Below are 14,702 nucleotides of genomic sequence, written 5' to 3'. Positions count from 1 at the left end.
GAGGCCAGTCCCAGCCACATTATTAACTGTCTGTACTTCAGGAAATCACATCTCTCTAGCCTCAGTTGCCTCATCTGTAAGATGGGGGTGTAGCTGGAACAGTGCTTTTTCCTTCCTGGTCCTCCTCCAGTTCTGATATTTTTTGGCATCACAGCACTTTTTCTTCTTCTGATCCCCTGCTCACCCCCATGGGGGTCTTGAATTCTCACTTCTGGGGGAGGCACTGTAGGCACACTATCCATTGCTTCTGAACCCTTGGCTCAGAGTCTTTTGAACCTGACCTCTTTTGCTATGCTGTGTATACAAAAGTCCCTCTGTCTCACCTATAGGACCCCCAAGCAGGAGACCCCTGTCTGCTCTTCTCTGTCCCTGCCGGTGCTTGATGGGACCAAGGAACATTCTGAACTCCACCCTAGCCACACCAGGCTGGTTGAGAGGATGTGCTTGGGAGCCACCAAAGTGCTATCCTGTAGACGGGCACGGCACTACCTTTCTGGACACTCCAGGGCTTCCCGGGGAAGCATACATAACTTACATCTGTTAGTTGAGTTCCATCAATACACATGCTCTGAGTTCCTGCTATGCACGAGGCCACTATGTTCTGGGTGCTACTGAGATACGATGAAGAGGAAGATATGGAGGGATTCATCATCTGAGCAGAGCCTCTGTCCTTAACAGAAATCTGAGGGAAGGGACCGAGGGCTCATGTTAGAAGTCTTTATCCAGGAGCCGCCACATGCAAGGTTGAGTATAGTGTTAGGGGCTTGGCTCTGGAGTTGGAAGCGGGGATTCGAGTCCAAACTCTCCGTAAGCATCTGACCCCTGGCAAGTCACTTAACCTCTTAGAGCTGATTTCTCTGTCGGCAATTGGGGATATAAGTGGTTCATGCTCCCTGCAGCGAGTGACTTGTGAAGATGAACACGGTGACGTCCAACAAGTGTTTGGCCTGATGTCTGGCACGTCGAGTTTGTGAGTCCCATATTAGAATATCTTTCTCTGCCAGCCTTTATCATGCGACTCAGTATTTTATAGTCCAGCAGGGCGTCTGGTACAGTAGCAAACAGTGCAGAAAGAGGAGCACGTGATGTCCTGATGCTGGTGTGTCATAGGTCAGATGCCAGGACCACAGCACTTTCATGTGACTTCTGCAAAAAGTCACATGCTAGAGCGGCTGTTTGCACTTGATGCACCACACCTTGGAGGTTTGTGCCGTCAACATGAATTACCATCCTGTTCTTTATGAATGCTCTCCCTTATCGGAATCTATAAAATGATATTTTTTTCATGAATAAATGTATCCGGTCTAAAACTCAAAAGATACAAAAGGAGGTATAGAAAAAATCAGGTTTCTCTCCCATCCCCGACCCCTCTCCCCTAATTTCCCTTCCTGGAGGCCACCAGGGCTGCCCGATTATTTCTAGAGCTATAAGCCTACAGAGAAGTATACGTTTGGATATTTAACACAGAGAATGGCATGTGATGTCACTGTTCTGCACTTGAACAAAGTATATCCTGCCCATCCTTCCGTATCAGCCCACACCTCGTTCTTTTTAATGGCTACTTGATAGCCTGTTGCATAGATGTACCTTAATTTAGCCAATCCCCTGGACATAGACTTTACAGTTCCCAATATTTTGTTACGACAAATAACGCTGCAGTGAATATTCTTGCAAACAGCTATTTTTATGCCCCTTTGTGAGTATTTCCATAAAATAAGTTCCCACTACTCCACTTACCCATCCTGACCTTCCCTGAACACCCAGGACACTAGCAAGCAGCTCACCAAGCCTCTGCTCCAGGCAGCATCTGTTCTAACTGGTTGGGTAGCACATGTACTGAGCCGGTTGCTAAATAGTTTCAGTGTCACTCTGATTGTATTAGTTAGCAATTGCTGCGTAACAAATTATCCTGAAATTTAGCAGCTTAAACACACACACACACACACACACACACACACACACACACACACGTTATCCCAGAGTTTCTGTGGATCAGGAAGCAAGGCACAGCTTAGCTGCGTCCTCTGGTTCAAGGCCTTGCACAGGCTGCTCTCAAGGTGCTTGCCAGGTTACAGCCCTCTCAACAACTGTTTGGGGTGGGGGTCTGCTTCCAAGAGCTCTCACGTGATTGTTAGCAGGGTTCACTTCCTTGAGGAGGCCCCCCCTTTGGCTCCTGACACGTGGACCTCCTCATAGCATGGTAGCTGGCTTCCACCAAAGCAGGCAAGCAAGAGAGCAGCAGAGGGTGAGCAAGACAGAGGCCGGTCTTCTTGTAACCTAATCTTAGAAGTGCCATCCCATCACTTTTGCCATATTCTGCTGGTTAGAAGCAAGTCGCTAGGTCCAACACACTCAGGACAGGATTCCACAGGGTGTCAACACCAGGAGGCAGGGCCACTGGGGGCCATGTTAGAGGCTGCCTGATCACCACACGGATAATCCCATCCCCAGGCTCTGAGATTTACAATATCCTTTTTTTAATAAATTTTTAATGTTTTATTTATTTTTGAGAGAGATAGAGCACGAGAGGGGGGCAGGGGAGAGAGAGAGGAAGACCGAATCCAGGCTCTGAGCCCGCACAGAGCCCGACACGGGGCTCAAACCCACGAACCGTGAGATCGTGTCCTGAGCCAGAGTTAGACGCTCAACCGACTGAGCCACCCAGGCGCCCCTGACCTTTACAGCATCTTATGTAGTCATCCTCCCAACACTGTAAGTGGGGTCTGTACTTTCTAAATGAGGACAGAGGCTCAGGGACGCGAAATGACTTGCTTGTGGTCACATGGCTACGAGAGAGACCTGAAACCCAGATCTTCTGTTTTTCTTAAACCCCGGAGTCGACCATTGAGACTTGCTAAATCTAATCCACCCCCATTCCAACCAGAGGGGCAAATCCTTTCCTCCTCAGTTCCCCAAAACACCCACACCTCCCAGGCTGTTTTGCAGGAAAGGCAGTTCTTAGTGTCCACGTCCCCCTGCCCGTGTGCATTGCTGAACCCCATCTGCCTCCTCGGTGGCTCCCTCACAGGGCTTTGTGGGCTGGCGGAGTCTCAGGAAATGTGTGTTGGATCCAGCTGTTGTATGAGGGTGAATTAGAGGAAGTCGGATCCCCCAGGGAGTGTCTGCATCTGAGGTCTCTCTGTGATTCTGGAATGAAAGGCTGTTTTAGAGCAAGCCAGGGAGATACGGGGAGGCGGGAGGAAGGGCAGGGGATAGCCCACCTGACACAACAGGAGGCAGGGCTGTGTTGTGGGAGCTGCTGGATTAGGGGCTCCAGGTGCTGTTTGCTGAGGTGTGAGGTCCACCCGCCAGGGAGAGCCGGCACCTGCCCCCCCCAGACACTGCCCCGCAGCTCCCAGCCTCTCATCCCCTTCCTTCTGTCCCCCATTCCTTCTCGTCACTGCCAGATCTGATCATGTCATTCTCTGGCTCCTTGTTGCTTGCACCATGAAGTGAAAATCCTCAGTGCGGCATTCAAGGCCCCGTGCAGCTGGCACGGCCCACCTTCATAGACTCCTCTCTAGACCCTCCCATCACCTGCCATTCTCTGTCAGGCCATCACCGGTCTGCATGCTCTGTTCCCTAAGCATGCCAAGGGCTGTCCACATCTCTAGGACCCAGTTCCTTGCCTAACATGGCCCCCATTTCAACTCTTTTGCCACTTGGCAAAACTCTCCCCATCCACTGCTGCAGCTCGGATGTTGCCTCCTCCGTGCGGCAGAACTCACGGTTTCCTCAATCACCTTCTCCCCAGCGCTCAGCCCTGTGCCTGCCGCGGGGCAGACACTCAAAAATGAAAAATCCGCACAAGAATGAGTGTCACCGAAGGGACCTTGTCCTCTGCTCTCTGGTGCCCCCCAGTGAGAACAGGGGCCTGATGTCACTTGTGGTGAGGAGTGAGTACTTGGGTAATGAGTTGCATCTCTAGCCTGGGCTCCAGGCATAGACGTGAAGAGGAAGATTGAGGTGTGGGTGGGGCATATTCATATGCATGCATTTTCCTGGGACAGCATCCATGGCCGTCACGGGGCTTCTAAATGGGCCACCACCTCTGCTTTGGGGAGTGATGGATTTGATGTGGCTGAGAGGTCAGATTCCTCTGGGTCTGCTATTCGACCCACAAGCAGAGAATTCGTTTGGCTTACGCTGAGCTGCCAAATAACAGTAAGTCCCAAATAACCATGGCTTAAATGAGACGCAAAGCCAAGGACAGCTCTCTGGTCTGTAGTTAGGGTTATCCCATTATCACCACAGATACTCCCATTGTCCAAGCCCCCCCTCGGACACCGCCACCAGAATGGAGGGTGTCCCTGTCTTTGAACCCTAGCTCCTCCCTGCCTGGAGCGCTAGGAGAGGTGGAGTTTGGTTTCCCCACTATTCCAGAACCGCCCAGCCCCTGAACCTGGCCTGGGGGACCGTCTCCTTCCCCAGGCTCCAAATACCTTCCTGCCACCTTTACCTGAGGGTGGAGGGAATTCAGAGCAGTCTCACTCCTGGCATTGAGGGGAGGAGGTGCTGCAAGCGGCCAGAGTTCTTCTTGCCATTTACATATAGAAACTGCCACATCGATTTTGCAGCAGAGAATCTGCAGAGCGTGCCCGATGCAAAGATCTACGTGCGGTTAGCAGCAGCTATTTGCAGAGGCAGGCAAAACACACAGGGTAACTTATATGCTCTTTATTTGGCTGCCAGGGGCCCCCAGAAGTCAGTATAATTTCCTCTATTCATTTGCTTAAAAAACTCTTTCTTTCATGGACAGCATAAAAGCAACGTTAGTGTAGCGACGTCAGAACCGAGATGCTGAATTAGTGGAATCAGTTAATGAGGATTTCATTATTAAGGGCTCCAAATTGTAGTCCTGTTCCTTTGTGTTTACCTCGGGGGGTCCCTGCTAGGGCTCCATTTATGATTATTGAATGAATAATCGAATGAGCAAAGAAATACATGAATGAGTAGGTGAAAACTTTTTCTGGAACCGCCATCTTATATCTTTTGTATCGTGACCACCCATTTTGGAGGGCAGTTTGTGACAGGACTTGTCAGTCTGATCTCTTCTGACTGATCCAACCCTTCCCCACTGGTGTCTTGTTTTGAAACAACACGGGACATGCAAACCTCTCTTTTGAGCCATTAACATTTCTTGGTGGGGCGCCTGGATGGCTCAGTCAGTTAAAGCATCCAACTTTGGCTCAGGTCATGATCTCACGGTTTGTGAGTTCACGCCCCGCATCGGGCTCTGTGCTGACAGCTCGGAGCCTGGAGGCTGCTTCAGATTCTGTGTCTCCTTCTCTCTCTGCCCCTCCCCCGCTTGCACTCTGTCTCACTCGCTCTCTCAAAAATAAACGTTAAAAAAAAAAAATTTTTTTTTTTTTTAAATTTTCTTGTTTGGGCAGCTGGGCCTTCTGTGTCTGGACCCTAGTATTTCTGAATCTTTGATGAGTGGAAACAGAGATAAAGCAGAATGTCTCAAACTGCCAGAAATGTGGCTTTGGGGCAGCCTCTGTCTCAGTTCTGGAGAGATCTGTTGGTCATGCAGATGGACGTCATCGTCCTTGGGTGAGCCCCAGATGTTGGCGAGCTAATCCAAAAGCAAATAACTCAGGCGGGGATATTAAGAGTTCTGTTTATAGAGAAATAAAAATATTCCCAAAGCCATACACTCAACCAAGTACAAGTTGGCAACAGTTGAAGTGAGCAAATATTTTTAATCAGAAGTATATTTCCATGCACCCACCCTCCCCCCCCCCCTTCCTACCACACTCATCTCCCCTGCCTTGGGTTAGGGCTGTGTCAGGTTTTGCAGGGCATCTGACCCTGTCTGGCTGCATCCTCACTTGAAGCACATCCTCAACTCTGTTCCCCAGCCCAGGTGGTGGGGAGACCCATCCCTAGATTCTGGTGTGAGGTTTGCTGGGAACCTCTCCTTCCCTGGCTGCTGTGTGTCCGTCTCTACCCCTGAACCGGGCACGTTGACAAGTTCATGTCTCCATTTTGCCCAACCCTGGCTCCATTGGTCCCTCCCATTTCTCCTTCCTTCTGATCCTGGGTGCAAGGTCTCTCTCACATCCTTGCAGGGGGAGAAATCCTGAAAGCCAGCTCTCCCTCCACTTGGAGTTCTAAGTTAGGAAGGGGCATGTCTGGCTTTCTGCAGCCCATTGGGGGCCGCCCTTTTGGGAGAAGCTGTGGCCTGTGGTGGGCTAGGGAGGAAGGGCATTCTTCCTTTGGGCTGTGGGCTGAAGTTATAATAAGTTGCTGAGGTTCTTGTGGCTCCCTATAATCCATTCATTCATTTACAGTCATTTCTTGAGGCTCTGTTATGTGCAGGGCCTGGTGCTAGGGGCTGGGGGACAGACACAAATAACTAGCAGGCTCTGCCCTGGGGGAGCTCACAGCCTGGTGGGGCAGGTGGCCAGCAAAGTTGATACTGATGGATCAGTGTAACAGGTGACACTAGACATTGTGCAAGAGACTGTGAAGCTCAGTAGAGGGGCCACCAACTAACTGTGCCCGAGGAGGGTGGAGAAGCCTTCAAGGAGGGTATGACCTTTGAGCTAGCCTTGAAAGAGGAAGCAGATAAAGGAAGAAAGATTCACATAGACTCCAGACCCCATGGTCTCAGGCTCCTTGGAAGACCTGGAATTTCACTTTTTTCCCCCCTATTACATTTTCGTGCTCAAAAGGATGATTTTTCAGAAGGAGAGACAGCCTCTGGGGGTGGTGGGTGGGATGGAGCTGTGGAAGGCTGCCTGGGTGTCCCCTATCTAAATTTTTTTTAATGTTTATTTATCTTTGAGAGAGACAGTAAGACAGAGAGACAAAGTACTAGCTGGGGAGGTACGGAGAGAGAGACACACACAGAATCTGAAGCAGGCTCCAGGCTCTGAACTGTCAGCACAGAGCCCGACGCGGGGCTCGAACTCACGGACCGTGAGATCATGACCTGAGCCGAAGTCGGACGCTTAACCGACCGAGCCACCTAGGCGCCCCCTTGATTATTTATTCTTAAAAAAAACATTGTAAATGTTTCCCTTCTACTCTTTTAGAAACACAAATCCAGTAGTCCCCCACCTTATCCAAGGGAACATGTTCCAAGATTCCCAGTGGATGCCTAAAACCACAGGGTAGTACTGAAGCTTATGTATACTATGTTTTTTCCTATATGCACCTACCTATGATAAAGTTTAATTTCTAAATTAGGCACAGTAAGAGATTAACAATAACCAGTAATAAAATAGAGCAATTGTAACAAAATAATGTAATAAAAGTTATGTGAACGTGGTCTCCCTCTCAAAATATCTTATTGTACCAATCTCACCCTTCTTGTGAGGATGGGAGGTGACTGATACAATGCCTGTGTGATGAGATGAAGTGAGGCGAATGACATGGTTGACCGCGGGTAACTGAAACCGTGGAAAGGGAAACTGCGGATAAGGAGGACTACTGTAAAGAAACCGTGGGGGCACCTGAGTGGCTCAGTCCGTGAAGCGTCCAACTTCGGCTCAGGTCATGATCTCGCAGTTGCGTGAGTTCGAGTCCCGCGTCAGGCTCTGTGCCGAAACCTCAGAGCCTGGAGCCTGCTTCGGATTCTGTGTCTCCCTTTCTCTCTGCCCCTTCCCCTACTCATGCTGTCTCTCTCTCTCTCTCAAAAATAAACATTAAAATTTTTTTCAAAAGGAAAAAAAAAGAAACCATAACCACGGTGTGCTAGAGACCTTTGTGAGGAGTCACACGAGCAGAGTGACCACATCTTTCCCCAATTCTGTGTTCAGTGACTCCAAACTGGTAGTTTGGAATCAGCACGGGGAGTATTTACATCACAGAAATCAGCAGATGCCACAAGTCAGGACTCATTCATTGCATAGCATGTTTCCAGGACATTCTGCAGTTGGGAATGTTTCAGGGGCTGAGGTGTCCATCATTACTCTGCTGCAGAGCAGTGTGGGGTCATAGGAAGACAGCATGTCTTAGCACCAGACCAACTGGGGGTTCAATCCTGGGTTAAGTAGGAGGCATTGATTCCAAGACTGGGGATAAATATATGATAGAAACATAGATGAGATGTTCTTTTAGGAAGCAGATGCTCCCCTGGATTCTTCATTCGGGGGGCGGGGGATGGGACATCCAGCCATTGCACAGGATGCTGAGAGTTGAGATGCTCAGCTGAGAGAGAAACATGTATCCTTGCCTATTCTGGGTTTCTAGTAATAAAAACCCAACTCAACAAGTTTAAGTGGAAAAGGGGATATGAAGTAGCCCAAAGAACCAAAGGAAGAATTGATGGCTAGGGAGACAGGGACCAGGGCAGGTCCTGGGACACCAGAGCCTAGAAAGCCACCAGAACTTCCTGCTTCATCAGACCTGTGGCCATTCACAGACCTGGAGCGTGCATTTTCTCAGCTTCATTACTAGAAAGCACAGGGTCTTTTGTTTACAGTTGAAAAGTCCCAGGGAAGGTCTCTGATTGGCCCAGCTTGCATCAGATGCCCAGCCCTGGACCAATCACTGTGTAGCCAGGGAGGCGGGGTCAGGGAGGAACATGGTAGCTTCAGGGCAGGCCACATGTAGGAATGGACTAGGGGTAGTATCCCCAAGGGGGGTGCTGTTTCCTAAAGGAAGAAGGGGTGCTGGGCAGGCCAAACACTATGCAACCCCTTCCCCTTGTAGGGAAGCTCATTCACAAAGCTCAGCACCTACCTGCCTGCCTTTCAGAGCCTAAGGAAATCAGCCCCAAGTCATGGTTCTTGGGTGGGTATGGGGATGTCGTGGGAAACATCAAAGCATCACAGATTGTCATTTTAGGAGAAGTCATTTCATCTACAGTTCCACTTTTTTCCTCCCAAGGGTGTTGTGGGAGGTGTTTCTGTCCTTCCACATCACAAATGAGAAACTGAGGCCTAAGAAGGGGAGCAGAACTGGAATCAGAACTCAGGTCTCTTGACTCTGATGTCCTGTAGGGAGTTCCTGCAGGGACTGAGGCAGGACATAAGCCAAGCCCCAGGCCCTAAACCTTGCTCTGGCTTCCATCCAGGAGGGGAGAGTTTCTCTAAGTTCAGCCTGTGCATCTGCAGATGTTTGCAGAGTGCTCACTGTGGGTCAGGTTCAGGACCAGATGCTCCCAGTCTAATGGCTCCGCCCTCCAAATAGACTCTAATGACCACACAATATGGTGAGTGCAGTGGGAACAGGGCACCTGGCCTGAGTGGAGACGGGGACGGAGCTGGCTAAGGAAGGAACCCTGCGCTGGACCTGGAAGGTTGAGCTAGACAAAGAGAGAAGGGGTGGAAGAACATTATGAATCAAGAGAACAGCAGCTGTGAAGGCTCGGAGCCATGCAGAAGCATGGGAGCTCCTATGTCCTGACCTCAGCAGCAGCTGGGCCTCTGCCCTGAGCAGTTTAACCTGCCTACAATACAAAGCTCCCCTCTCAGGGTCAGTTCTTGTCTTCCTGTCTCCCTGCAGCTCCAACATCATTGTCCCAGGTTGATGAGCTTACTTCCTGCCCTCAGCGGCTGCGTACTGACTCCCTGTTCCACTCGCTGCAATCCCCTGCCCACCTGTCAGGCTCCAGGTACAAGCCTTGGAGCCCTCCGGCCGTGAGGTGCTCCTGATGACAGGCTCTGCCTCTGTTTCAGAATCTCGGCGGAGGACTATCTTCGAATACCACCGTGTGGAGCTGGACCCCAGCAAGGTCACCAGCATGTCAGCTGTGGAGTTCACCCCACTGCCAAGTGAGTAGGGGTCATTCCCAGTGTCCTGCAAAGAGCGTTATAGTCAGACAATCTGGGTTCCATTCCCACGCCCACCACTGATCCCTGGGTGGATATGGCCACGTAATTTCTCTGGGCTGCCATTTCTCATGTGTCACATGGGCCTGGCACTCCTTCCCTCCCAGAGCTGTGGTAAGAGTGAGAACCACAGTAAGTAGAGTCGAGGACACGAGTGAATGGAAGCTCTGACAACCAACTGGCGCATCCCCGGCCTGGGGCGTGGTTTGTACTTGGCACATGACAGCTATTGTTACTAACACACAATTAAACCCAGGGAAGGTGTACCTCCCAGAATTTTTAGACTCAGCCCCCAGGAAAGGTAATCCAGGAACTGAATGGATCAGTCCTTAAATTTCTTATTGCATTTTCCTTAGAGGAGGGGCAAGGTGGGAGTCCACAGGCAGGAGGCAGTAAAGCAATTTATCCTGCAGCCCTCCAAGAACCATGGCCAGGCCCTCTGCACCGCCCCCCCGCACCCCACTCACCCTCCACCCTCCACCCCACTCCCCTACAGTTGAAGGCACACTATGGCTGAGGTCCCAGCTGCTGCTGACCCCACAGGATCAAGGTTAGATGCTCTTCAGGATATGGTCAGGGCATCTGGGGAGAGAGAGGGAGAGGAGGACAGCACTCCTGGTCTTGCCATTTTTTTTAAGTTTATTTCTTTATTTGGGGGTGCCTGGGTGGCTTAGTCGGTTGAGCGCCCCAATTTGGCTCAGGTCATGATCTCACGGCTTGTGGGTTCGAGCCCCGCGTCAGACTCTGTGCTGACAGCTCAGAGCCTGGAGTCTGCTTCAGATTCTCTCTCTATCTCTCCCTATCTCTCTGCCCCCCACTCCCCCCAACCACCCCCCCCACCCTGTTCATGATCTGTCTCTGTCTCTCTCAAAAAATGAAAAAACATTTTTTAAAAGGTTTATGTATTTATTTTGAGAGAGAGAGAATCTCAAGCAGGCTGGAGTCCGACATGGGGCTTGAACTCACCAACTGTGAGATCATGACCTGAGCCAAAATCAAGAGCCAGATGCCCAGACGCCCAGGTGTCCCTTATTCTTGCATTTTTATTTGTTTTTTATTTTTTTAATTGTTAAGGTTTATTTGGGCTCAGCAGGTGTCCTCCCCTGGAAAAGAGGAAGGACACAGACACCACAGGGTCACAGGACCACTTGCAGGTCACAGCGCCACCCTCACCCCCACTGCGCTCTTTCCGGGCAGGAAAGATGTGGGGCCTGAGAACCAGGGGCTCCTCAAGGACGCTGAGAGCAAACCTCAGCCCTAGCCCTTGAATAAACTGCACTTAGGAGCAAAGACATCCAAGGGCAGGGTAACTGCCTGGGCAGAAGTGAAACGTCCCGGGAATATGTTTCTGGGACACCGTCTGTATGTTTCAGCCACTTCTCACCCCTCCGGTGAATTTCGTGAGCATTTAATAGCGCACAGGACATCTGAAATGCAGACGAGAATTAAAGGGCAGTAGATTTTACACGTACCTCACGGAAGCTCCCAGGGTTTTTTGACTAGAGCCTTTCAAGAGGCCTCCGGAGTCACTGGAATGAGCAGGCCACGGGCTCCTGTGTGGGTGCCCATGTAGATACAGCTGCCAGGGGAGGGGCCAGCGCTACCAAGGCTGTGATTTGAACCCCTGGAAGGCTGGTTACCTTGGTCCTGAGAAAACTCTGCATCCCCCCAGTGCAGGATGGCTCTGTTACCTTTGGGTGGAGGAGGACTTAGCCAAGATTCTTCCAGAGGTGTGGATGGGCTGTCTCTAAGCCATTGTGCTCTGTGGTTGGTTCTTCCCGGTCCCTTGTCTAGAAGAGACACTCATGAAGAGGTGGCGTGGGCTGAGGGTGGGAGCAGGGGGCAGGGAAACCCACAGTGGGATCTCAAGGCTTTTGGCTCCCACAGACCTCAGGTCAAACCCAGACCTGCCACTCTTAGCTTCATGACTCTCTGTAAGCCTCTCAGTTCCCTCCTCTGTAAAATGGCGATAACAAAACCATCAATACATCAATTGCGTAAACATTTGTAAACTGCCTACCACGTGCCAGGTGCTATTCTAGGACCTCTGGATACACCAGGGAACGAAGCAGCCAGAGAGCTCTCGTTCTTTTGAAAGGACACAGTGCCACCTACAGCCAGTCCCTCCCATAGTGACTGGAGGTGGCCACGCTGTGCCCACAACAGCTTTTCTCCCACTCACCAAGGGCTGGTTCCCGGCTGCCATCTTGTTGGGGGTCCACGGAAAGCAAACTGGCTCCCCGATTAGTGGATTGCGGTAGAGTCCCGTGAAGACTCACAAAGTGAAGAAGTGTGTGTGATGTGTATTGAATGAGTGGTCATTTCTCTGAGTGAGTTGTCACTTCTTGCTGCTATATCGGGGTGTTCCGTTCAGCTGCTCATCAGATGAGCCTTTAGATTATACACAGTTATTCTGGGGGAGGGCCTGGCTCTGCTTGTAATAAAATGCATGGGCTTTGTGGCAGCTGCTTGCTACTCAGAGGTCATTCTGGTTCACTTCGGTGGGTGCCGTTCGATTGCAAACGAAAACTCTTAAAATCCAGCCCCCATACCTCCTGCCCCCCACCCCCGGCCCTCTCTGCTCCTGTGCCTGGCTGGTGCCAGAGGAGGGGTCCACGCACCCTCCAGCAGCCTGCTCCCACTAACTCCTCTGCTCTCTGGCTCTGCACTGCCCCAGGCCAGGCCCCAGCTCTCGCTCCTCCTCTAACACCCTCAGCTTGTCTACTCCGCCCAGCCTGTTAGCATCCCGGCTGCTGTTGAGAACACGGCTGAAAGGCTGAAACACGCTCCTCCCAGGCCTCTGCGTGCAGGGGCTCTTCTGCTTGCACTTCGCCTCCTCCAGGAGAGCAGCCAGGCTTGCTTCCTGCCTTCTCCCAGGCTCTGCCTAAACGACCTCTCCTCAGAGAAGCCTTTACCAACCTCCCTGACCAGAATGCATCCCCCCGCCGCCCCTGTCATTCTGCCTCTTGGTTTTGTGCCACTTTTTTTCACAGTCCAGTGCTGGAAACCCTAGTGTAGACTTCGTGTATTTGTTTTTTTAATGTTTATTTATTTTTGAGAGAGAGAGAGAGAGAGTGCGAGTTGGGGGAGGGTCAGAGAGAGAGAGAGAGAGAGAGAGAGAGAGACAGAATCCGAAGCAGGCTCCAGCCTCTGAGCTGTCAGCACAGAGCCTGACACGGGGCTCGAACTCACGGACCGCGAGATCATGACCTGAGCCGAAGTCAGATGCTTAGCCGACTGAGCCACCCAGGCGCCCCCTTGTCTGTGTATTTGTTGGCCGTCTCCTCCACTCAACTACAGGGTCCATGCAGGCAGCATTTCTGTCTTTGCCCCTTCACCACTGCATCTCCAGCACCCGGGACAGGGCCTGGCCCGTGGTAAGCGTTCAGTAAATATTTGTTGAAAGAATGAATGAATGCATGCATGAGTGGATGAATACCTGGTAGGACCATTGAAGTCCTTTGCAACCCTGTAATTGTGGGCCACGGCCCAGCAGTATAACTTCCCAGACTAGGTGAGATCCCTTTGTACGTGCTTCACAAACCTCATCGCAATGGTGATTATGTAGTTATTTTTGTTTGATTATCTGTTTGAGTGAGTCTGCCTCTGCAGGGAAGACTTCCTGCAGAATCCCCAGCACCCGCTGGGGGCCTGCCCCCCTGGTGACAGAAAGAAGGAGGAAGGAGGAAAAGGGAAGGAGGGAGAAAGAGATGGAAGAATCAGGGCTGGACTCAAGGGAGGGTGGCACTAATGACCTCTGGGGTCCCTGCCAGTCAGAGACTCCGTAGTTCTGTAAGGACCCAGCATTTGGGAGAGTTGCGCCTTTTGGAGGTCTGTGGAGGGTCTGATGCTCAGGGACAATTGCCTTCTCTCTTGCAGCCTGCCTGCAGCATCGGACCTGTGATGCCTGCGTGTCCTCGGACCTGACCTTCAACTGCAGCTGGTGCCACGTCCTCCAGAGGTTTGTGCCGGGCTGACCCTCTGGTTCCCCAGGAGGCCTTGGAGGAGGGGCAGAGGGTGGCACGGCCCCCTCCCTGCCTCGGGCCTCATTGCCAACATGAGAGCATCTCTAGCCAGCCCATTGTGCCCCGTAGCACAAGAATGTCACAGAAGTGAGTTTCTCCCCGAGGCCCGATCGAGGTGACTGTGTGGCAGGGTCCCCGTGGTGACACTAGGTTTCTGGAAGATTATTCAGAGATTCTATCTACTGTAGCGCCTTCTTACACCCGGAAGGGTTGGTTCATCCTAGCGCAGGGCTTCCCAGAGAACGGTCCACAGATGTGAGGATCCCAGAATCAGCTAGGTCTCGTGTTGAACATGCAGGTTCCTGGAACCTGCCCCAGGCCCCCTGCATCAGGATCTCTGGGAAAGAAGCCCAGAAACCTGCATATTAACACAGTGCCCTCATCTGCAAACAAATGTGAGACCCGCCAGCTCCAAAGACCCATTGCCGTTGGATGAGGGTCCCGTGACCCCCCAAACACCGCCTTAAGATCTTTCTCGGGCCGTAATGGGGTTTCCTGAAAATCAGGGGTGTGGAAGTTGCAGGCATCCGTGGAAAGTTGGGGCAAGCTACAAAGCTGTGTTTGCTTGGTGTTGGAAACAGGGAAAATTCTGGGTGAGATTCAGGCTGAGGGATAAAGAGGGATAAATTTCTTAAATCCCCACTCATCTTCCACTCCTTGTTCTGAAATCATTTCCTCACAGATTAGACTCAGAATTCGAGCCCTGTTCTCCTGTCCAAGATAAATAAATAGCAGGAAGGGAAAACAAAACAAAACAAAACAAAACGATTTCTTTGGGGACCAGGGCTCTCATGAGAGTGGGAAGCCCTATGAAGCAATCTTGAAAGTTGCAAATTACAGTGTCTCTGAGTTCCAGGCAGCTGGCAAGCATCTGTCAGTGTTTCCTTTGCTC

General features: G+C 51.3%; 1 protein-coding gene across 3 annotated transcripts in view; it reads left to right on the top strand.

The window, feature by feature from the left end:
* Positions 1–14,702, top strand: part of PLXDC1 (plexin domain containing 1) — a 62,672-nt gene that overhangs the window by 32,669 nt on the left and 15,301 nt on the right. For all 3 annotated transcript variants that reach the window (XM_086687174.1, XM_086687173.1, XM_086687175.1), the window contains exons 8-9: positions 9,633–9,728; positions 13,665–13,746. In XM_086687174.1, the coding sequence (XP_086543300.1) occupies positions 9,633–9,728; positions 13,665–13,746 (178 nt within the window). The remainder of the gene's footprint in view (positions 1–9,632; positions 9,729–13,664; positions 13,747–14,702) is intronic.

The sequence above is a fragment of the Puma concolor genome, chromosome E1 (genome assembly GCF_028749965.1).
Source record: "Puma concolor isolate L17-30 chromosome E1, mPumCon1.1.hap2, whole genome shotgun sequence".
NCBI classification, from domain to species: domain Eukaryota; kingdom Metazoa; phylum Chordata; class Mammalia; order Carnivora; family Felidae; genus Puma; species Puma concolor.
The sequence above is the reverse complement of the archived record's forward strand: the minus strand, read 5'-3'. Positions and strand labels throughout refer to the sequence as shown.